Source organism: Chrysoperla carnea, chromosome 4 (genome assembly GCF_905475395.1).
Source record: "Chrysoperla carnea chromosome 4, inChrCarn1.1, whole genome shotgun sequence".
NCBI lineage: Eukaryota > Metazoa > Arthropoda > Insecta > Neuroptera > Chrysopidae > Chrysoperla > Chrysoperla carnea.
The window spans coordinates 8,368,133-8,394,972 of NC_058340.1; the positions used below are offsets into that span (position 1 = coordinate 8,368,133).

Below are 26,840 nucleotides of genomic sequence, written 5' to 3' on the forward strand. Positions count from 1 at the left end.
ACAACGTACATGCACGACTAAAATTCAAACTTGCTTTATGAATAATTACCCATTTGCAATATAAATTTTATAGAAAGTTGTTTCCAATTGCAATATTAATTTTATAGAAAGTTGTTGAGACAAAGACCTGCCAAAATTAAATTTGTCAAAATATAGTCAACATTTCAAGATCTCGTGTAGACAGAATCTATTAATCATTCTAATATCAATAATTAATTGAATAAAAAATAAATAAAAATACAATAAATATAAAATGAACATTGATCTTTTCTTTTCACGAAATAATAATTTTTATACCATGTATATATGTAATATATGTATATCAAGGTATACTAAGTTTAGTTCCAAGTTTGTTATACCATGTATATATGTAATATATTTCAAGGTGTACTAAGTTAGTCCCAAGTTTGTAACGCTTAAAAATATTGATGCTACGAACAAAATTTTGGTATAGACGATAACTCAAAAACGGAAAAAGATATCAAGCTGAAATTTTTACAGCATGTTCAGGGCGTAAAAAAGGAGGTCGAGTTCGTAAATGAGCTACATAGGTCTAGTGGGTCTTGGGTCCGTAGGGCCCATCTTGTAAACCGTTAGAGATAGAACAAAAGTTGTAAAAAAGGTTCCTTATTAAAAAATAAACAACTTTTGGTTTGAATCATTTTTTCGTAAACATCACTGTGTACCTGTAAGGGCGCAAATAAGCCTAAATTATATAGTATGTATTATATGGGGATATCAGCTATGTATATGTGACATGTATGTATGTATAATGTAATCAACATTGTCTATACATGGTATTTAAACAATTAACACAGTAAATTGTTTGTTTTCACTTCTTAGGAATGAATTGTAAGTTCATCAACTAATATTATTACTGAGTAATGACTTTTTTATTTATTTTTGCCGATCATTTTATAAGCAGATGTATAAGTTTTAACAATAAAATAATTTATTATAAATCTTATTAACTTTGTATTATTTATGCTTAAAGTATTATATTGAATAACCATATTAAGAATGAATAAAAAATTCAACATTGTGACGTCACACTCAACTATATGAATGTTCAACAATAATTAGGTATTACGTAGGATGTTGTTGGATCCTGTGTGGGCAGTGTAGGTACAGTACAATAATACATACACAGATAGATCTTTGAATTAAGTAAAAGGCGAGTCGTCTATATCTGTTATACTTACAATTTTTATTTACCAGAGCCGGTTAAATAAATTTTGTACAGCATTTTGAATACAAAACGAGATTTATCGAAAACTAAATTTGGAAATATTGATCATATATGCGCCATCATACATGCGGCGTAGCGAAGAATGAGCAAGGGGGTGCCTTCTCACAAAGGGTGCCAAATGGTCCGAAAACTAAAAATTGGATATTGATACAACAATATGTGTAAGAAAACGCCGCAAAATGCCCGGAGAATTGGCTAGAGATAAATAATAGATATCTTTTGAACTAATTCTGGATGATCATATTCATTTCAAAATTCAGTCTTGTTTTCTCAACTACATTTTTTGTCTCAAATTTAGAGCCTAGCTTAAGCCTATGACTTTATTTATTTATTAATTTGCGAGTATATATACATACATATAACATTACATGGTTTTCCAAGGGGGGGGGGGCGCAAAAAAGGTATTGTGACCCGGGCGCGAGTAATCTCGCTACGAAATTTGTACCTTTATTTATTTTCAACTTTAATGATGAACTTTGTTATTACTTCATGAAGCTTTATTGTCAAGTTATAACATAATTCACCATCAAAATTGAAAGTATAAATTTTTTAAAATTTGTGTCCACATTACCGTGCTCATATATCCTTCATTATCCAGGCACATTGATTTATACTTAGTCCAACATCATATAAAAAAAATCAAGCCTTTTATTCAAAATTGCTCTGGCGCTCGTAGATCCTTTAATCCTTTACAAATTAACTTAGCCTTGGGTTCCGATTTCGAGTTCCATTTTGAGTATCTATAATTATTATTTTTTTTTTACTTTATTTCTATCAGAAATATATTTTAGCAATGCCGCAGTGAGGGCACAGGATACTTTTACTTTATACATACACAGTGTATGTGGCGCTCGCTCTAGACTTTTGTTAAATTTGTCTGGATAGATAAAAATAATTCTTTATACAAATATCTCAGAAATATTTAAAAAAAGTAATTATATCTAGAGATTACAACAATCAAATTTTATCTATCTATGAAATTCTGAAAATAGAACTAACACACTTTCTCTTACTATTATCATAATCCATGCACCCTTTAGAATACTTCAGATAAAGTAAATTGATTTATTGGTAAATTGTTTTGTCAATTAACAAATCTTGAAACTTTAAGTTATCTTTTAATGTTTACATATGAAGTAGACATTAACCATAAGTAATGTTAATGTACCCATAAATGTAGACAATTGTTAAAATTCATTAAAGGCTGCATTTTAATTTGTGATAAACAGTGGTGACATTAGATTCCCATAAAAAAAATTAAAAATGTTATTAAATAGAGAATGTCCCGAAACTATGAAATTTTAGTACATTGAACGTACTAAATTTTTTATTTAATTTTCCAATATTATATTTCAAAAAAAGTCCTTAAAAAACAGATGAAAGTAAATTGTGACCCAAGGTACAACACTCTCCTATACTAATTGCATTTTATGTACTGTTGTTTATTATTATTAAAATTTAAATGACAGTTTCTTTTAGTAATAAGTACTTCTACAGTAGGGGAGGTTTTGGAAAAGTGGTCTTCGTAGGTAATTTGATCTTTGCAACTATTACCAGTTGTCCGTATTAATATTTATTTTTCCTCGCTATATTAGTGATGTCACTGTCTTTTTATGTGTCACACGAAGACAGAAGCAAGGGCCAGGGTCACCATATTTATTATAAGCAAAATGATGTATTAGAATAAAGAATTATGATAATCGCCATTCATACCATTTGTTGGATTTCCTTCAATAATTGATATAACTGGAACAAAAATATTTAACGACATTGAAGTGAAAACTTCTTTTGGCACATTGATCACTTTTTTTTGCGAACAAAAACTATGGAACTTGTGTCATCGTCCCCCAAAGCTCCATACATACCACATTGAAAACAACGATTCACGCCCGATCACTGAAGTTAAACAACATTGAACACGCTTAGTTCTAGGATGGGTAACCGCTGATGGGTGTAAGTTTTCACTTAGGGCCACAGTCCCAATGACTACTACCTTTTTAACTGACTTCGAACAAAAAAGGAGGAAGTTATCAATTCGACAGTTTTTTTTTTATGTGTGCTACCTCAGAACTTTCGACTGGGTGAACCGATTTTAATGAATCTCTATCTATTTGAAAGCACGTGCTGAACCTAATTCATTTTGGTCTAGTTCTGACAATGGAATACATGAGAAAACCATAAAAGTCTTAAATTTGCATTCAGTATGCACGACAAGAGGACGAATAACTCAATATCATGCCAAATGATTTCGATGATACTATTTTTAGTGACAAATTAGTTAGTGTACTTCTGATTCACTAAAAATCACAAAATAAAAAAAACCTAAAACAAAAAGAAAACCGACTTCAAAAGAAAAACTTTTCCAAATGAAAATAATATGCACTAAAAAGTAAAAAAATAACAATAATATAATGTAGTTAAAATTATTGTTATTTTTGGAGTCGGTCTCAGCTAAACTAGTGTAGCAAAACGTTCTGTCAGGGGTGTTTCCTTGGCTGACACCGACTCCAAAAATAACAATAATTTTAACTACATTATATTATCGTTGTTTTTTACTTTTTAGTGCATTTTAATTTATTTTGGAAAAGTATTTCTTTTGAAGTCGGTTTTCTTTTTGTTAAAAGTTTTTTTATTAAGGTAAAAAATGTTTACACTTTTTATAAATTTAAAAAAACTTTTACTGGACCTTTGAGTATTAAAAATACATTAATTTTAGCTATGGATGATTTTAAAAAAATGTAGGAGGTAAAGGGAAACGCTCAGCTCACGGGGCCCAAGATTATCTCAACTCATTCACCTAATTTACTTGGGATAGTAATAGAGCTTAAATGGATAAAAAATATAATGATTATCATTGCATGCATTAATAAACTTTACTTTATTTTTAAAGATAGGATAAGACCATACGTAGGCAGTTTCCTCTACTTTATTAACATACATCAAAAGTCAATTAACGATAACGAATGGTCACTACCAACAAATAACTTATGAATCGATTAGTAACTGTATTCGATTCGAAACTGAATATTCAAATATAATAATAACTGACTTCGGAATGTGTATATCAATTTTTTTCTACTGATATTTTATTTAAATATTTTTGTAATTTTAAATAAATAATTTTAATTATTTATGAGAATATTACACAAAATAGTCAAATAATTCGAAATTTTCGAAAAATTTAATACTTATTGGAATTTTTTGTTTCATTAAAAATAATGATTCAAATTTCCTATTGCTCAAACAATTCATAATAATTATATATCGAAAAGAATTTGGGAAAATGTAGGAAAAATTGTAAAAGCATGTTTTGAGTAAAATCATCCAAGTATATGAAAACATATGTTTCCGTTGACTCTATGGCACCATATATTTAGAAAAAAGGTATGCAATTTTACAAATTCAATTTATGCACTATAGAACGTTTAAATTCACATTATTCCATATTTTTAGGAAAACTTGCGCTTTTTCACTTTAAAATACTTTTAATAAAATAGTTCTGAAATTTATTGCCACAAAATTTGAACCAAGAAATTCTAAATTTTGTTCTTGAACTTATAAACCGTAAATATAAATTTTGTTCTCGAAAGAAAAATTGACCATATATGTTCCGCCTAATTTTTACAACGAATTTCGAAAAATTAAAAACGTTTAATTGTTTTAGTCAAGCTAATTTTCTATGTTTTATGAGACCTATTAAATGATACCCCACGCAATAGGGTGGGTGAACAAAATTTATTTTCTCAGTTTTATTAAGATTCAAAATTATCTTAGCCAGAATAAAATTTTAAATAAAAAATACTATTTTAGATACAAGCTTTTACTGTACTAAAAACTGGAAAAGTAGCAAACAATTTTTCATTCATACGTGACTAATTGTAAAAGCATGAGGCGCTCCGAATTATCCTTGATATTTCAAATTGAATACGTCCAGATTTTACAAATAGTCATGAATGAGTGATTCATGAGAAAATTGTTTTTCTACTTTTTAGTAATAAAGCTTGTCTCTAAAAAATGATGATGAACCACGTAATAAAAACTTACCAGAAATAATTAAAAATACACCTTTTTATTTTTTCAAGATTCGCTAAAACCAAATATCTTACAATGAAAAAAAACTGTATAGTAATAAATTCTAGAAAAATAGTTTTTTTGCAACCTTACTTACAAAATTTCAAATCTACCCAAAATCTAGATCAATTAGAAAAAATTATAATTACATATTTCGATTACAAAGTAGTCATCATCAGTATGAATTTAAGAAAATTGTAATTATCGTTTTGATTTCTGGTCTCCATTTTCAACCAATTTATTAATATAGATAAAAATTGTAAATTTAATCGGTCACACTAAACAATCAATTAAATTAAAATTTCATATTGAAAAGGTAATTTTTTCGCGAGAAATTAAATCCTAATCTATCAGAAAGATAAACGCCAGCAATAAGAATTATGATAGAAAATAATGAAAAGTGCATTTACTTATGAAAAAGGAAAATTTATTCTAACGTATAAAAAACTGATAATAATTAGAATTCGTCCTTGAACGAAAGTTATTAATAAATTTTGCTTTTTTTGTATAAAAATGATTATGATACTCAATAAATGTACAAAATCTATTTACAATAAAAACTAAATCACCGCTACACAGATAAAATTTCATAAATAAAATTAACAAAAATAATTATAAATTATACCATACTGATAAATGTTTTAGTAACATAATTATTTAGTACACTGATGCGAGAATTTATGTTAAAATGAATGAATTTTCAAATAATTATGATACAACTCTGCGTAGTGTTATGTAGTGTATATGGTTCTCAACATTCTCCGGAGAAGCGCACTTTATAAACCACGTTACACTGAATAACATGTTTCATTCTTACACATCAGTAAAAAAAATTATAGTGTTTTTATAAATACAACAATTAAAATAGTTTAGTTTTTTTTTTATATAATTATTTTGCAACAATGACAATAAACAAACCAACTGTTAGTTCAACATCAAAGACTAAAAAAAAATCTGAAAGTTCCTCAACAACAAAAGTTGATAAATCGGCATCTTCATCGACAGTGAAATCATCGTCATCTTCATCGCAAGTAATTCGCGGTAGTTCTGGTTCGAATTTAGTGAAAAAAACTAGTACTTCGTCAGGTTTACAACAATTACCTAGTGGTTCATCTCATCATATTGAATATGTGGTGTCAAGTGATTTAACTGGTAACACCAGTGGTGAAAATATATTAAATCAAGGTTTTATTTCTGATATAACAAGTAAGTCTTCCATATTAGATAATACCAACAATGAGCAATCAACTTCAACTATTGTTGAAAGTACTTCAAGCCAACAATCATCACATGAAAGTGCTTCGGCACAAAAATCGAGTACAACAACATACGTATATAAAATTGTTGATGGAAAAGAAGTTCTTGTTGATACCCAACATTATGAAAGTGGCGATAGTAACGTAGCATCATCAGCGGAAAATAGTTTTTCACATACCGGTACAAATATTACACCGACTGTACGATATTCACAAAATGTACATGAAGAAAAATTAGCATTTGATTCGGGTAAATTAGGTGCAAAACCAAAATATATAAAAAAATCAACAGATATTTCAAAAAATATTCAAACATTTGAACGTGATGGAAAAATTTATCCATTAGAGGAAACATATCAAACAACATACATAGATAGTGATGGGGTTGTTGTACAGCGTGATTCAAGTCAAAATGCACAACTTTTAGATTCAACACTTAATATACCGAATATTGCTGATACAACATTTACAATATCATCGTCAACGATTGGCGATGATACAACAAATGCTTCGAATATCGTAAATGTTGGAAGTAGTACTAGATATTTAGATTCAGGATTAGATAGTACATTTACGACTACATCCTCGACACAGGATGTCTCAAGTGCCAATTTAACGTATGATTCACATATTAACCAAAAACATGGTATTGTTAAAAATTTTATTGATAATGAACGAGGAACAACTCAAAAATTAGGTGATAATTCATGGGATGGTTCAATTATTATTGAAAAATCATCAAATGCCAAAAATATTGTTCAATCAACATCAAATCAAGAATTTACTTCATCAACACAACAATCAACTAGTAATACGAATATAGTTCATGATAATGTGTCTTCCACTTTTGATATTGTTGATGGAACTGTGATACATCATAATCGACATGGCGATAATGGTTGGAATGGTAAATTTACATTGGAATCAACAACATCAAATCAAAAGAATCAACAAAATGTTGGCTCTTCGAAAATTACAACAAATGTTCAAGATACAACAATTCGAACTGATAAAAAAGATACAGAAGTTTTTGATCAAATTGTAACACATCAGAAATTAGGAGATAGTTCATGGGATGGAAGTTTTATTTATGAAAAACCCGTAACTACTCGAAAAACTGTCATCGATAAACGTACTGGTAAAGTAACCGATATTGATGAAAAGTCAAGTGTAGTTAGTGAAAATGTTGTGTATCAAACTAGTCGATCTGATAAATCTGAACAGTTTATCAGCGATGAAATACAAAATCAAATGTATCAAACCAGTTATACGGAATCGAAAGATCGACAAACCATAGAAAGTGGTCAATCACAAACAACACAAGATAATTTACGTCTCGAAGGATCATGGCAATTTGGAGATCGTGGCCAACCCAGAAAGCCACAGGATAATCTTCGCCCTGAAGGTGAATTTGATCGCCCTGGTCAAGATAAATGGCAACCTGGTGATCGTGGACAACCCAAAAAGCCACAGGACAATCTTCGACCTGAAGGTGAATTTGATCGTCCCAGTAAAGATAAATGGCAACCTGGCGATCGTGGACAACCCAAAAAGCCACAGGACAATCTTCGACCTGAAGGTGAATTTGATCGTCCCAGTAAAGATAAATGGCAACCTGGCGATCGTGGACAACCTAAAAAACCACAAGATAATCTTAAGCCGGAAGGTGAATTTGATCGTCCTGGAAAGGACAAATGGCAGCCCGGTGATCGTGGGCAACCGAAAAAACCACAAGATAATCTTCGACCAGAAGGGGAATTTGATCGTCCTGATAAAGAAAAGTGGCAACCAGGTGATCGTGGGCAACCTAAAAAACCAGATGATAATTTACGTTCACAAGGTGCTCCTGACAGTGTTTTAGATAAAGATAAGCCAGTGAAATATCAAAAATTAGGTGATAGTTCTTGGGATGGTAGTTTTACTTATGAAAAGCCAGTATCTAAGAAAACAACTCAAGTCGATCATCGTACGGGACGTGTTACTGATATTAATGAAGTATCTAGTTCGAGTGTAGTGAATAAAAATGTTACCGAAAATGTAGTTTATCAAACTAGTCGGGCAACTACATCAGAACAGTTTATTAATGAAGAATCAAATAAAACATTTGAATCAACTGACAGAACCCATGTGAGTTCAAGTGATAAACGTTCTTCTATAGAATCAGGACAACCTTCTAAACCACGAGATAATTTACGCCCAGAAGGTGAATTTGATCGACCCGATAAACAGAAGTGGCAGCCTGGCGATCGTGGGCAGCCTAAAAAACCACAAGATAATCTTCGACCGGAAGGTGATTTTGATCGTCCTGGTAAGGATAAGTGGCAACCTGGTGATCGAGGTCAACCTCAGAAACCACAAGATAATCTTCGGCCGGAAGGTGAATTTGATCGTCCTGGTAAGGATAAGTGGCAACCTGGTGATCGTGGTCAACCTAAGAAACCCCAAGATAATCTTCGCCCCGAAGGTGAATTTGATCGACCAGACAAGCAAAAGTGGCAACCCGGTGACCGTGGTCAACCAAAAAAGCCTCAAGATAATTTATATCCAGAAGGTGATTTTGATAGACCAGATAAACAAAAGTGGCAACCTGGTGATCGTGGTCAACCAAAAAAGCCACAAGATAACCTACATCCAGAGGGTGAATTTGATCGTCCAGATAAACAAAAATGGCAACCTGGCGATCGTGGTCAACCCAAAAAACCAGATGATAATTTACACTCAGGAGGTACTGTCGATGATAAGAGTAAACCCAAATCTAATGAGCCTAAAGACGATAAACCTGTGAAATATCAAAAATTGGGGGATAGTTCTTGGGATGGAAGCTTTACGTACGAAAAGCCAATAACAAAGAAAACTACAATTGACGATAAAACTCATAAAACTGTGATCGATAAACATTCGGACATTAGAAATATTACCGAAAATGTAGTATACCAGACAAGTCGAACTGATATATCTGAACAATTCATCAATGAAGAAATACGAAACCAAGTTTCTGATACAACCATTTATCGTTCAAGTGATAATAGATTGGTTGATGGTACTTACGGAAGTCCTAAAGATCGACAACCAACAGATCGTGATCAACCAAGGAAACCACAGGATAATCTTCGCCCAGAAGGTGAATTCGATCGCCCTGGTAAAGAAAAATGGCAACCTGGGGATCGTGGTCAACCAAAGAAACCCCAGGATAATCTTCGCCCTGAGGGTGATTTTGATCGTCCTGATAAAGATAAGTGGCAACCTGGTGATCGTGGTCAACCAATGAAACCAAAAGATAATTTGCGACCAGAAGGTGAATTTGATCGCCCTGGCAAGGATAAGTGGCAACCAGGAGACCGTGGTCAACCTAAAAAACCGCAAGATAATCTTCGGCCAGAAGGTGAATTTGATCGTCCTGATAAAGAAAAATGGCAACCTGGGGATCGTGGTCAACCAAAGAAACCCCAGGATAATCTTCGTCCTGAAGGTGATTTTGATCGTCCTGATAAAGAAAAGTGGCAACCTGCTGATCGAAGCCAACCTAAGAAGCCACAAGATAATTTACGTCCAGAAGGTGAATTTGAACGTCCTGGCAAGGACAAATGGCAACCTGGCGATCGTGGTCAACCGAAAAAACCTCAAGATAATCTTAGACCAGGCGATGATAAGCAACCGAAAAAACCACAAGATACAGATAAGACTGGTAAACGTACAAAATCAGAAGATGATAAACCATCAAAAAAATCACCAGACAAAACTGTTCAAAAATGGCGTCCAGCTGAAAATGATGATATTCGTAAAACAAAAGCAATCACTACATATTACGAAACCGATGATATTACGAATAATCAAATAATTGAAGAAAATATGACATCATCTTATGTGATTGAATCAAGTAGTAAAACTGATGTGAAAGAATTTGTGACCTCGAATATAGTTGTTTCCGAAGACATTATAACGTCCGATATATCGAATTTCGAAACTACTAACATAAGTGAAGTATACGATCGTTCTGAAATTGTTGTGGATAACCGAATTGTTCATGACATCGTGGATACTGTGACTATAATTGATGAAACTGTAGTTGATGTTAAAAAATTTGTAAGTATAAATAACAAATTTTACTGCTACTTTTAAAATATAAAAAAATCTTGGCTATAATTGATTTTGGATTGAATTGACAGACTGTATTTTCCATTTTTGCAAAAGTATTTTCTTGTCACAAGATTCGGTCACAAAGATTTATTTTACTAATAATCACATTGTGGGCATAATTTATTGTGGGAGTATTTTAAAATAAATGAAAAATATGGTGACTAGCGATCATGTCATGCTCAAGGTCAAAACCTTAATTTTTTGTTTGTTTAACATAATTTATTCAATGTGAAAAAATATTGCAATTAATCACATTGCTTAGATATCAAAGCGAATTTTAGTGCTTTAGTGATTTCTTATAACCTAGGAAAAGAAAGGTTTTTCTGTTTAAAAATCAAAGTATTGTTTTTTTCACCGGGATTATCTTTATTTGGAAATGACCTATAAAAAGTTCATGCAAAATCATGTGTGCAAAAAAAAAAAAAATCATGGTCAAAGGTCATGAAAATTTTTTATATATACCTGAGAAAAAGGTTTTTCTCAGGTATCTCGTAAGCTATTAAGTTTATGGCAGTTTTAGCTATTATAAAATTTATTCGTGAGTTAATTTTAAAATAATAAAAAATTAATATGTTAATAAAAAAGATTTTTCACAAAATTATCGAAGAAGCAATAGTTTTCGAAATATTTAACTGAGAAAAGTTATTGTAAGTAGCTTTCTCTACTGCACGAAAAATATCAAAATTATTTTATAAATTAAAAATATTAAAAAAAAAATAAATATTTTTAATTTTTTTAAATATTTTATTTTCTAAAAATTTTTTTTGGAAATCTTTTGATATTTTTTTTAGCCAATTTTCTTGAGAACTATGGCTTCTACGGATATTTTGCCCAGAACCTTTTTTATGTAAAATTAACTAACGAACAAATTTTATAACAACTAAAACTGCCATAATCTTAATAGTTCACGATATATTTGAAAAAAAAAACCTTTGATCATGACTGATTTTTTTATACGTATTTTGTACGTATTTTCCTAACGGCTGAATGGACTTCGACAGTTAAGGTATCGTGTCCATAGATAGGTGTTTGAAAAAAAAAAAACAAAATAGAGGATTTTTGGCACGAAATAGTGGTATGTAAACAAAAAATTAACCAAAAATATCGAGTCGGGTATCAAAATATAAGAAATTCAAAGGGGATTACAAAAATGTATATAAGTTAAAGTTTAAATTTAATTAGGAATAATAAATACTATGTTAAGTTGTGTATCATTGAATAGGTATTTGAAAATCCTTACTAAAAATAGTAAAATAAAAAAATAAATTAAAAAAATCAAAAAACACAACTACGTTAAGTAAAAATTGAAATGAAAAAACAATTCCAGTAGTTTACATAGCGACTTTAACATTTTAAGTTGGTATACAAATAATTAGAAAAATGTTTCTTTATCTCTTAGTAGACATGAATCTAATTAGAGTTTTAAATAAATCTGAAGGATAATATTGAATGAAAAGTGACCAAATTTCTTATTTATCTTTTTTTAGCTACCTCAGAAAACAATTAATAAAATTTTTTTTCCAGGACACATCCATCACTGACGAGAGAACAATCAACGAATTTACTTCGATTGTAGACAATCGTGAAAAATATGTGGATAAAAAAGTATATGGTCCTAAAGAAATTGAAGATAAACCAAGGAAACCATCAGAAAAGAAACCAAGTAAACCTGTGGAACAATGTATTTGTGAAATTTGCACTTGTGGGTGAGTGTTATTTTTGCACTATTATTTTTATTTATAAGTACAGGATGTACAAAGTACAAATGTATAAATTTCTATGTTATGAGCTGAATAATTATTTAATTTTTATTTCGCTAAATTAATAATATTTATTAGAGATTTATATTTAATTTTGAAACAAACAAATCAGTCATGTTTGACTATTCAGTTTAATCTTTAAATCTCAAAAAAAAACCTTCGTTGACCATAATAGTCTTAAAGACAGAACTACATTGCTCTAATGGCCTTATTAGCGTATGTTGTCACTAGCTTTAGAAAAAAATGTAGGTAAAGCTTATTTCGAACTCTAATTTTTGAGTTTATACATATTTAATGATTATATGATAGTGGTCGTATAACCTTAAACCTAGGAGTTAATAAAAAAAAGATCATATAAAAACTGCAACTTTATTTTTTTAGTAAACTTGCTCCATTGCGTCATTTTCCATGTATATTAATGAGTATAATGAGTCAGTAGTGGCATAGGTTGTTTTGAAATTTCACTTTTGAAGAAAATTGTATACCTTACTTTAATTACTATATTGAATGTACTATATACCCAAATGCTTAGGCCTGGCAGTGTATCACGACTACTGCAGGAGCTGTCACAGTGGTGACGAGGAGGAGACAATGTCTCATCTCCTCTGTCACTGCCCAGCTCTTGTCATGAGGAGATGGACTTACTTGAGCCATTCTCTCTTTGACGACCTCTCCGACCTAAAGTCAGTCGACGTCAAAGCCCTCCTGCTGTTCTTGAACAGCTCCAAATGGTTCATGGAGTAGTGGCCGGAGATTGGCCAACCCATTTTCGGTATCACAACGGACCCTATGGTCTAAGTGTGTCCTACCCCAGGTCAGCCACTACTAACCTAACCATATACCCAAATAAAAAGAAGAAATAAATGTGAATTCGATTATGCAAATATAAAATTATAAAAAATCATCGATCAATAAAATATTAAAAAATTTAGAATTAAAAACATGTAGGTATACCTATTGTTGTACTTATATTTCATAGGTAATACCAATAACAGTAACCTTGTGTTATGTTAGTATTGTAAACAATTACATATGTATTTTTTATCTTTATTGCTTACATTCTCAATAATATTCGAATTTTGTAAAAACTTGAAATTTTAATCATTCAATTATTTTCATTAAAAAATTTATATTTTCCAAGTAATTGCACTGCAGTTTTTAATATTTGTCAAGTAGGATATATTTAAAATTTTGCAAAGTATGTTTGTTTCTCTGGGCTATAAATAAAAACTCCTTAAAATCGAGACAAAAATTATGCCCAAGGGCGTAGCTACCGCCGTATCAATCGTATCAATGATACGGGTTCTCGAGCTACAGAGACCCCTAACGTGTGTAGTATTTCATTTGAATTGTTTGGCTAGCTCAATTTCTAGTATGGAGTGATAACTTATAATCAATAAATATTTATTTTAATTTAATGCAAGCAATTTTGTTTCCTTTGTGAAAAATTTTTATCCTTCATTTGGGCCTTAACTAATTTTGATACAGGGCCCCTCCAAGGCGAGCTACGCTACTGATTATGCCCAAATGTCCAAAAAATATATTTTGCAAATCTTTCCTTTTGGTCGTGAGATTATGGTAGAGCAAATTTATTTTTATGTAAAATTAATCCTGAACATACCTAAAAGTGGAACTGAGAACCTTTTTTAAATGTCTTGTCATTTTCCAAAAATTATAATATCGAAACAAAGTTAATGTAATCACTTAACAGATATGCTACTTAATTCTGTCAAAAGTTAATACTTATATTTTCTGGTTAAATAAAAGACCACGTGTATGTCTTAATGTAACGGCAACTAATCATCAAGTGTGAAAGTACGATAACAATAAATATTGATATATCCATAAAAATGCGTATAAAACACCTATATCAATAAAAAAATATTTTGAATAATAACGATATAGGTACACAAAGTCAGGGAACAGTTTGTACCAATACCCAAATATTCTGAAAAATACTGTAACAATAAGGATATCACTAATCAATACAACCTTTACTATTACTATATCAGACCAGGTATTGTTATTGTAGGAACATATTCATTTAGAGTTTAAATCAAATCATGAATCATCATATACATGAATTTAACATGTAATTGTATTAAACTGGTACTAAAATAATTGAAGAGGTGATTCTAGGTAGTTAACAGGTTTAAAGACATAAAGGTTTAAAATTTTTATTAAAAATCATTATAATAAGTAGAAAATATACCTAATTACTCAAAAGTTGTTTAGTAATTATTAAAATAACAAATAAATACTACGATACTCGAAATTAATTTGTTTTTATTTCGAGTATATGATTTGGTATCACATAGTATTCACCTGAAAGTATATATTGTTAATTAGCATTTAAATATATATATTTGGCCGTTTTCCCCGATTTTCGGGAAAATGGCTGAAGATATCAAAATTTTTAATTCTACACTTTATTTAGGAAAAAAACTTCCGACAATTTTTGTTTGAAACTATTTTTCATAAAGTAGATAGTTTGCGAGATATTAGTAAAAATTCGTTTTTTTAATGTATACATATGGTTGCAACCCCAGCACTTCTGAGGCTGCGCGTTAATAGGGTCTTAAACTAGATGCGGAAACCTTCCTTTTCCGAAACCGCATCGTAAGAAAACCTAACATTTCTAAAGGAAAACCGTATTTTTTAAAATACAAAAATGTTGACAAATATTTTTTTATCGGACTTTAGTCAACTAACTATCGGGGTTTACTATTTACAAACATTTTTGTCTAACTTTGAAATATGTCTTTTTATTTTTAAATATCTGGATGACCGAGCTTTGCTCGGTATTCTTAAAAAGACACAAATTTTATCACTAATAGAAGACCGTTTTAAATATCTCCACACAAATACCAATTTGAATCATTAACTACGATATACACCAATAGATGTCAGGAAGAGTTATAATTTGCATTGTATTTCATTAACTACGATATACACCAATAGATGTCAAGAAGAGTCGTATTTTGCACTTTGTTTCAGTTTTTCCTGAAAATATAGGTAAAACGAAATTTTCTAAAAATGAAACCTAGCTAGATCGATTTTTCGCCCCAAAAAACCCCTACATACTCATTTTCATGAAAATCGTTGGAGCCATTTCCAAGATCGTAAATATATATATACAAGAATTGCTCGTTTAAATATATAAGATTTTGTATTTTAAAACGCTTTCTACGAGTTTTACAAAATATGTACAGTAAGATTTTTATTCAATATTTGGCATTGTGAGTTTTTGTATTAATAGTTTGAGGAAGATTTTATGATCGATGATATCATAATAGTTAATTAAAATAATATTTCATTCGGTTATACTATTCAACCCACCACACCTGTGTCAAATACATCTACGTGTCACGTAGACATTTTAAAAGATATCTTTATGGTCAAATTTGCAGAAAAAAACTTATTATTCAGACACCAAATATAAATTACAACAAATGACACATATATTTCAAAATTTCTTTTAAGTATAAAAAACAATGACGTGTACTTAGTTTATTTTACAAATTAAGTATTAAAAAAAAAACATGTTTCAGAGATATTTCTCATTATTAATAATTATTTACAGTAAATTCCAAATATAAATATTTACTTCATTTCATGCGGTTTATCACAAAATTGAACCCTGAATGTGCTGCGATGATATAATTATTAATTCTGAAAACTTTATAACATTATTAGGGTTTGTAAATAAAATATTTTTGTTTTTTATTTTTTATATTAATATGTTATGCATTTATGACCTCAATTTTCCAAGGTAAACACGTAAAAATGTAATGATTATCTTATCTGAGAAATTCTCCTATGTTGAACAATTATGGGTATTAATACTTAGACGACAATTTTAAGGTGGGACGATCATGGTAGGTAGTTGTTAAACGATAAATGTTGTATACTTCGATTGCACTAAATCTTTGATAGTATCTTATTTCATTGGCTATCGTAAGGGTCCAAAAATATATTGATACAACTAATAATGTTTTTCGTACAACAAAAGAAAGTTGACACCATCATGAAGCATAAAGCAATTTAAAACAAAAGTTTGGTGATATTATCTCAAAAAATTCTTACTATGATTTAAAATGTAAAAAATTGCTAAATTCTTTTAACAGGAACTTGCACGTTTTTTAATTTTTTTTTTTTTCGAAAATTTACTTAAAATTACTGAAAAAAATTTTTGAACAAATTTTTTTGAATTGTTTTTTTATGTAATTTTACTATTGAAAATGGTTTTTCTAACCCACAAATTCAAACCCCAGTGACGTCAACACATCGTTTTCAACAACGATACCACACGGAGAAATGATAGCGCTTTCAATATATTATAATGTAAGTTTCCATAGAAACAAGCTGAAAAAATGTGAATTTAGCATGATTCCAATTGACCCACTGCTTCAACGGGTGTAAATACGTCACTATTTTTTTTTTATCAAAAATATAACAATTTTTTATTAGTAATTAATAAAAAATGGAATTATTTATTTAAAAAGTTACTTAAATATACTTTAGATGAATTATTATTTCATTTAAATACGAATTTGTGAAGAGAAAAAATTAATGCAAGTTCCTCTATTCAATTTAAAAAAAGGTCAGCCCAACATAACTGAATCTAATATAACTCGACACAATTAGATTGTGTTCGTAGGTTGACTTTGGTAGGATTGATGAATAAAGAAATAAAGAAATCCTTATAGGATCACTAATTGTGTCTGCCTGCTCATCTGTTCGACGGTTACATAACACAATCGTTTAAACATAAAATAAAATCATTAAAACCGTTCAATATTTTTCGCTTATAAATATTTTCAGTCCGTTTTCATGCATTAGTATCCATATTATGTAGAGTTGATTGTAAGGTATCGTGATCGAATTACCTTAACTATAAACAAAAAAATTAATTCTTTAAAATAAATTTTTTTTTGATTGTGTCTATTTATAAAACTGCTAATGTACTTACATTATTTTAACTCAATTAGACAGATCGTTTCATTAAAACATAATTTTTTTTTATTGACTATAATTTAGCACATAATAATAAGTTGAGTAAGCAATTGAATAAATACGCTTATTATGCAGTATTTTTTGTAATGTTTAAAATGTTTTAAATTGAATGTGGTTCCTTGTTAGTTTGAATTAAGACGAACACAATAAAATAAATATTTGATGTAATTAATCGAATGAATTTTTTAGCCATTTAGTCGCAGAAATAAAACACTAAAAACGGTCAAGGTTCGAAAAATTTGAACAGTAAGTCGGAGTTGAATGCGGTTTTCGGAATTTGATTCATCTGAGCGTCAGGAAATTTAGTGACCTAAATAGATTTATAAGAAATTAAAAATATGCAATTAGCATAAATAATATACATTTTATAATTGCATTGACCGTATAATTAAATTGACCGTAAATATACTAAGTTCACAATTCGGTTAATAAGTGATGAAAATAATTCCAAACTTGTTACGCGGACGTTTTAGGGGTCGCTGAATACGAATATCGCGCCATAATTGGCCTCCAAAGTATCTGGTATTCATGGTAAATGGTATTCCCGTCGTCTTCTGGAGTTATCGAGAAATTCATTATATAATCGGTCCAAACTCGTTACTCGGGGATTTTAGGGGTCGCTGAGCACGAATTTCACGAAAAGCCTTCTAGTAACAAGTTTGGAATCATTTTTGTAGTATACTTACGGGTAATTTAAAATGCAATTAAAAATGCATATTATTTATTCAAAATGCATACTTTTACTGACGCTGCGAAAATCGCATTCAAATCTGACTTACAGTTCAAATTTTTCAAACATCATTGCATCGTTTCTGCGACTAATAAGTATTTATCACGTACATATTATGATTACAAAATTTTGAAGAAAATGTGTCATTTTTTCATTCTCTGAGGGAATTCACTTATCTAACGCAATTCCTGCGCTACGAATGTTTTACTTTGTGTGATCAACTATATTTTAATGACAGAAAAAGTTTTTGAAATCATCCTTTCCTAATAAACCAAAATAATGTGAAATTTATAAAGCTATCCTTTGCTACCATTTACCGCGATCATAAATTTGGCTGTTCTGGCTCTTTTTTAAAAGAACGTGATCGCTGTATTCGAATCCACGTTATAAATAAAGCCCACTCACTATTTAGATATAACCAAACTTGTTAAACAAATAGATATAGGTAGATATCAAGTCACGTTCGAGTGTTATTTTCATTGTTTGTCATGTAAGTTGTAAACAATATAAAAAACACAGTATTCTATTTGCATATCAAAATAGAATTTTAAATATTTTTAATATTGTTTGTCAGTTTGTTCATTCATTAAAAATTCATTATTGTTTTCAAATCTGTATTACAAAATTCATAATTCTTTTTTAGGGTTCCGTCATCAAAGATGAAAAAACGGAACCTTTATAATTTCGTCATGCGCACAATCCGCATATAATTTTAATAAAAAGTATACCGCTGGTTTGTTTTTTGAGAAAAAAATAAAAAGTTTTCAAAAAATAAATGGCTTTTCTGCTGAAATGAATATAGTGCTTGATCCAAACCTCCAAATGATTCGAAAATTCTGGTCCCTCTGTTTCACTTTTAGTATAGAAATCTGTAAAAAGTGTCTGAAGTATAAGTAGTACTCAATAAAGGCTTTCAACGGAAATTATTTTGAATATAATATGTTAATTAAAGGAGAAGGATGGGACTAAGCTAAAGATTTTGGGTGCAAATTTTTGTAAGATATAAGCTACCAAAGAAAGAATTTATCTACGCCCGTGAGATAGCAGCTACTTTTCTCACTTAGTATGTGTGGGAAAAATAGTTTATTACCACCCTAGTGCGGTAATGCTTTCATTACCGCACGTGTGTCGTAATGAATTCATTACCACATTATTATCGTACTTCTCCGATTTCCCAACTCGTCCTACGCACTTGTTGTGCAAATTTCACACGCGTACGTTAATAATGCTGTTATCCTACTAGTATCGTACATAATTCTATTTTATAAACATTTTGAAAGCTGGCTATTTACTGACTTTTGTTTAGGCGTGTGTTAAAGTTGAGTATAGACTCGCTCCAAATTTGTTTATCCAAATTTTTTTTTTTCAATAAATAAATAAACTTTTAGTGATTAAACGTGGATAAACTAAAGAATTTTATCAAAATACTAAGAATTTATGTGACTGAATTTTTGTGTTTACAAGCAAAAATGATAAAAAATAATGAACAATTTTTAAATTCCTACTAAAATGATGTGTAGAACGCCACACCTGTATAATAGTGTACAATAGGCCATAATACTAAGCTCTGCCTCAGATAATACCACAATAGTAGTGCCTATATAAGCTAATAATTGTTAGCCTAATTCAGCTAGTTCTTATACAATAAAATACATATACAATTTGAACTGAAGATGAAGAGAGAAATTCCACAAAATCTTTTTTATCGATGCTATATGCTTAAGAATTCGTCATTATTTCAGAAAGTGTATGAATCAGGAATTAAAAATTATACGTTTGGTTAAGAATATGTTTGTGAAACTACTAAAGGATAAAATTTTTCAACATCTTCAACATTTTTCGTCATTTCTAATATCAAATTCACATGTACGCAAAAATATTTTAGCCTTTCGATCAGTTTCCCGCCAAGCGGCTCGCCACGGCTCGCGAGCCCCATATAAAGCTGCGGCTTAGTTTCACACGCAAATATTATTTATTTTATATTTAAAAAAAAAAAACATTTAAAAATCGTTCTGAATCGATTAACTAGGATTACCACTCTAGCATTCATACTAAATCCCCTTAACACAAATAGTAACGAAGTCCACATTGAGCCATTTGGAGTTGGATCTTTAGAAATGCAATTGATCGATTTAAAAAGTAAAGCTTTGTAGAGTGGAAAATTATCAGAGTTGCAAAGCAAGTTGGAAGATAGTTATTGAAATAAATATCACGATTCTTAAAATAATACCACGATATTCGAAATTCTCACCATTTCAATCCTCAGTACAATAATTATTTCAGATGATACAGGGTTTTAAATCCAGAAGTGCCGATTTTGCTTAGAAAACGTTTTTGGTACGATTCTAAACTTTATATAAAATTTAAGGAGTAAAATTTTTAACTCTTCAAATCCTTCTTGCAAAGCGGCAAGGGGTGATAATAGGGGTGATAATTTTTGAGCAATAGATTCCAAAATTAGAGTACAAGTTTTCAAATGAGCTATTGAGGTTCCAAATTCAATGATTTTTCGCGGAGATACAGCTGCTTGAAATTTAGGTAATATTTTGTGTAAAAATTTTGTTCCTTTAATAATTTGGTGCAGTGTATGAATAAATAGAAAAATTTTATGTGGCTCTTTAAAATCTTTGGAAATTTTTGACTCTTCCGATGCCTGGAAAAGTTTGCCGACCCCTGGCCTAGGGTCATGGTCCATGTGGCTCAATATGTAAATGCAGGCCTGGACCGATCCATTTTAGTCAATTTATACAAATTCTGCGTTAGTTTTCTATGAAGAAACTAGTGATGTGTCATGTTTTGTAATTTTTGTTACAAATGACGTTATAGGTACAATGCTGATAATAATTACCATCACCTATTATTTGCTCTTCCGGATATTAATGCAGTGAACCATTACTATTTGATACACAAAATTATCTCGTAAAATTGTGTCAAAATACTTTTTTTTTATTGATAATTCATATATACTTTTACTTTTTTCTAATTCTTTGTGAAAATAAAAATTAACACTTGCTCGCTTTTTGATTTTTATTTATTTACTTAAAAAATTTGAGATATAGATTTAATTACCGTGAAACAATTTTTTTATCAAAATTAAATTTTTTATTGTTTTTGTTTGAAAATATTCAACAAAATAGTTTATCCGAAAAAAATTAAATTTTCAAGTATTCAAATGTCATGATCTCAATAAATGTGTTAAGGATTTATGGCAAAGTGAAATTTTTACATTGTGAGAACAAAAAAAATAAAATAAATAAATCGAGAGGAGTCATGGCACACTCGGTAGGAACTATATTCCTTTCGTACCTTGGCACATTACAAATATAGCGCTTACTTTTTTATTTACAAGATATTTTGACAAAAAATACAAGTTTCTTAGGTAAACTAGATGTCGGTTTTGGTCTCAATGACGGTTTTTTTTGGTTTTAACTCCCAACCAGCAAACAAATATCATGCGATAAGAAACATAGTTCCAAAAGGCATGAATACAAGAGGTACAGATTCGAGTCCTGGTGCGAGTGTATTTTTAGCGAATTTCCGAAGGAAATGGAGCTATTGCTTTTGTACTGATGATGGAATTTTGAAAAAATTTCTTCAAATGTCCATCGATCTTGCCCAATAGATGTCAAAAATGACCATAGTTAAAATTTATATATTTATATATGTATGTATCTATAAGTTTATGTGTCTGTAAACTTTCTAGCGGTCGCAATTTAATTTAGATTTGAACAAAATTTGGTATCAAGAAGGGTTTTGGTATTTGAACAAGGGGTGGAGGGTGCGCAAAATACAAAATTTGGAATTTTTTCAAAATAAAATATATTTTTATCTCTGAGGGAATTCGCTCAGCTCCTGCCCTACGAATTTTTTTTAATTCTCTTTAATTAAGATTATTCGGCAACGGCAAGTTATTTGTCTTTATAGTTTACGACATTGTATGAAATAAATTTGTGAGGATCGGATTCTTTCTATAGATGCTAAAACATCTATAAAACTATTTAATATAACCACAACATCTTAAGCAGTGAATATAATTTTTGCTATTAAAATATATCGTTCTCCTCCGCGTACTTGATTAACCGCCCCTGAGACATCAAGACACCTTGATTTCTAAATGAGGCGATGATGTCAGAAGAAACATATAACATGAACAACATATTATACTAAAAACACACATGTAAATAAAATAATAATAATACTGAATATGAATAAAAATATTGTACTCAGTCAGTCAGTTAAGCAGTCAATACTGAATAAATAAAAACCTGTTTGGTATAGTTGACCATATTAGGTTTTATTAAAAAAAATTATTATATATTTTAGTATTTGTATTTTCTTTTTCATAAAATACAATATTAGGTATTATTTCGATTTGGATGTGAAAGCTGATGACTGGCCCTATATAAATATAAGACTGTTTTCATTTTTTACATAGACCGCTGAATTTTAAGTGTAAATAATACAAATATAATTATTTCATTATAAATATTCACTACCTTTTTTTATAATTTAATTACTATACAAGGGAATACAAAAATAAAAGGTCCGAAACATCGGACAAGACTTTATTATATTATAAAATTGATATATTATTATTGTAATATTTTTATTGAAAGCAGCCAATTGTAAGAATCAGGGCCGGATTAATCCTCAACGGGGCCCTAGGCAACCATCAACTTGGGGGCCCTTTTTTCACGTCCGTTCCCTTCTTTTTTCGATTAAAAAATACAAACTTAATCTGACTCAATGCAAAGTATACCTAACATATCGAATCGCTCTTGTCGCGTTGTAGCTCTTTCAGCAGCTTCGATTTTTTTTTTAATTGCGAGAAGGATCGTTCGGCAGAACAATTTGTGATCATTAATGTTAAAAAAATCCGAAGAGCTATTTCTGTGTTAGGAAATACATCGGCTAATTGATCTTCCATTAGAATCTTATACAAATGACTATAAGTTTTGTCAAAGTAGTCGGAAATGTCCTTTTTAGGAACTTTGTCTAGTTCGTCGGTCGTCGCCTTTTGAATGCGGCCAATTGAGTTTTATTTATTTGAGTAAAATTTATTTTCAGTTCTGATTATATTTCCTTTCACTCTCTAGAATTTTATGTTTGTAAGAAAATTTTAGAAGGCTTTTTCATTTTTTCGGGGCCCCCTAAAATTGGGGGCCCCAGGCAACTGCCTATTCTGCCTACTTGTTAATCCGGCCCTGGTAAGAATTATTTAAAAACAAGTAATGAGGAACAGGCTTAGGTATTTATTGGATTTAATATAATATTTAGAAGGATGTAGTTTGGTAAGGGTGAGGTAAAGCAAAGATTACCAAGTTACAAAAGTTACTTAAAAAGACATTTTAAATAATATTTGATCAATTTTGTGTATGGTTCATTTGACCACTTTTGACGATTTCATCCACTCCAGCTCCACGGGAAGGGGTGACAGAGGGGAGTTATATCAAACTTAGGACCTTGTTGATATAATCCCTGATATGAAGTTTCACTGCTGTCCCCTCAGCCTCTCCCTGGAAAATCCTATTTTCCTGTATTTGGAAAGGTTTTCCCTAGGGTGTGGGCCTTCTCGAATTTTCCGGGATATATACCAATCCTAGGAACATCTTAAGGTCTACCCTTGTGCCAAGTTTAATCGAAATCGTTGGAGCCGTTTTTGAGAAAACCCCAAAAATTCTGCTTTTGCCTAGAGGGAAGTACCCTTGAAAAAAGGCCTAGGGTACTCCAGCCTTTGCCCAAGCCTTGACCAAGGCTAATGAATCAAGTCTTGGTTTGCCAGATTAATAAATCAAGTCTTGGCTAGAGCTAACACACCAAGTTATTTGTTAGTTTGATAGGCTTCCACTTGTTATTGGAAATCAGTGATTTTTAGTTCTTTCGACTACCTACTCGAGTGACTTACCTTTGTGTACATATCGCTGATACGCCTTATTTATTCTCATAGATAAAAATTAATTTGTATCAAAATAAAATAGTTCAGGTGAGGAAACCTTTGTGTACGAACCACAGTCCTACTAACTAATTGTACGCTCATATTTAATGATGGATATCGTAAAAAGTTAAAGTAATGTAGGTAAGCAAAATAATAGCACAATTAATGAATGCAATATTATTAGTATGTACTTACCATGGCCTTGATGCATTTTATACATGACATACGCTTCATGTAAGAAAATACGCTCTATTATTCATAATGTAAGCAAAGTATTTCTTCTCTACCTGTTTTCTGATGATCACAATGCCGTGACCTATAATTATTATACATGTACAGTGAAACCTGGTTAAGTGAGATATCAAGGGGTCTGCAACATTTGTCTCACTTATAGAGCTATTCCACTTACTCAGTGTCTCAGATATCCAGGTATAAATAAATATTTGTCTCAATTACAGAATTTTCCATTAATAGAGGTCAGAATACAGGTTATTTTAGTTATAGAGGTGCGATTATTAAATAAAATAACGTATTATCAATATGATTGCTGCTCCAAAAATTATAAATACCGAGCTTTCGCACGAAATCTTATGCCTTTTATTTAATCATCGGTCCACTTATAGGAACGTTTTTGTTACGAAGTTGCTTGATCCATGTTAGCAAACATTGTTCAAGTTCAGGATATTCTGATAAACGTACACGTTTTAATTTTCCTTGTCCTTCAGAACATTGGGATTGAATTTTATCTTTATTCTGAATTATTCTACAAAGAGTAGATTTTGACCTCATTGCGTGTCTTCCCACTTTCAAAAACGGTAAGAACTTCCGTTTTTTACGTATTGATAACCATTTGAGTCTTCGTTTCGACTTTTTTCAAATTCACATCCGTATGATAGTAAAGCAAAACTAAAACTGAAGGTCATTGAGGCTCAAAATTATTTAAGTAGAAAATTTGCGAGTAGAATAAGAATAAGTAAGTAAAGAAACAAAACGATGTTATCTCAGTTCTCAGTTTTTTAGGTTAATACATATAAAATTTATTCGCTGTCTTAATTATGAGGTTCGTCCCACTAACAGAAGTAATTCAGTGCCAAAGTGTTGGGATCTCAATATAAGTTCCAGTTATGGAGTTTTCTCACTTATCCAGGTACAACTTAACCAAGTTTCACTGTATATTACACGGAATGAGTTGCCTTAGTACCAAGTTGGTTCGTTCTTTGTAACTCAAGGATTGAGCTACAAAATCGATTTTAAAATTTCACTTTAGGTAAGCCCGATCTCGAACGAATCAATATATTACAAAGGAAAGTTTAGCTAAATCGACTTATTTTGGGTTTTACTATATCAGCGGTAGAGCGTTGTGTAGACCTTTTAGGGAGGGATACCCTGTACACGAATACAAGAAATTGTACCTTAATTAACAACAGTAATTATTCAATTAATAAATGTAATGTAATTAATTCGAAAATATAAAAAAACAAAGGTACACAAACATATTTAAATTCATAGTAAATTTTAAATTATTCAAATTTATTGAAGGTGAATTTGTTCGTTAACTTGTTTTTATTTTTAATGAAGATATTTTTTAGTGGATCGTTCTTAAACTAAATAGCTGTAAGGTATTCTACAATCATCTTCGTAATTCGTATACAAATTGGGGTGGGTAGCTACGCGTAACGGACAATTTATGACGACAATATAAAAATTAATTTATTCCAATGTTATACATTCATCTACGGGCTATTTTACATTTAATTTACTTCAGCGAAATAAAAGAGAGTTAGATGGTAGGCAAATCACTGAATGCAACAGTTAACGCACAGTCTTCAATTTTTTTAAGTGTAAAATATTCACTCAGTATATCAGTAAAGATGACCATGAATTGTTTTACATTTACTATTTTAAATTTTTACAGAAATCTTTAGTTTATGATTCAAAATGATAATCATAGATAAAGCAGTAAAATGTCAGATTAAATTAAATTTTTTGTTGTTTATTAATGTATCTTTTTAAATTATAGCTCATGTGTTATTCTAATGTATGAACTATGTTGTTGTACAGTTTCATTCAAATCCATATGGTATCTTTTGTATGAAAGCGTAACAAACAAACAAATAAACAAACAAACATCCTCACTTTCACATTTTTAATACATAGGGATAGGGAGGGATATTAATTGGAATCCTTCTAGGGTCCAATTAAAGCGAATGAAAATATTCATTGATAAGATGCTAATGTTACTAAATCCTAAAGTAAATATAATAAAACACAAGTTTATCTGATTGGTATAATCTGACATAATATTATTATAAAAGGATATAAAACTGGTTTTTATGTAATATTTTGTGTTATATAAACTTTACTTTGGTATAATTTATAAAAGAGTTAAGGCCATTTCGTTCATTCTTCTTAAATACAATGCTATTTTTATTTACTTAACTTTTTATCAAACATTTTGATGACTACTTTTTATAAGTATAACATATTTTAAAGCCACTTTTTTATTTGTAAAAATAGTTCAACAGATAAAAAAAATTAAATCTTAAATTGTACGACCGACCGTAAAGGATTGAGGAAAAGTATTGAAATATACGACTTACAGTGCAGAAACTGTAGATATACAAAAAATTTTTCCTTCACCGGACTATTTTAATAAAGTTTAAGTTTTCTCAGCGGTGCGAAATTT

The 26,840-nt window shown here is 30.2% G+C and overlaps 1 protein-coding gene across 9 annotated transcripts in view; it reads left to right on the plus strand.

The window, feature by feature from the left end:
- Nucleotides 1-6,207: 6,207 nt before the first annotated feature.
- LOC123298009 (titin-like) overlaps nt 6,208-26,840 on the plus strand; it is a 55,824-nt gene continuing 35,191 nt past the window's right edge. For all 9 annotated transcript variants that reach the window (XM_044879862.1, XM_044879865.1, XM_044879868.1 and 6 more), the window contains exons 1-2: nt 6,208-10,659; nt 12,238-12,419. In XM_044879862.1, coding sequence (XP_044735797.1) covers nt 6,223-10,659; nt 12,238-12,419 — 4,619 coding nt within the window. In that variant the 5' untranslated portion in view covers nt 6,208-6,222. The remainder of the gene's footprint in view (nt 10,660-12,237; nt 12,420-26,840) is intronic.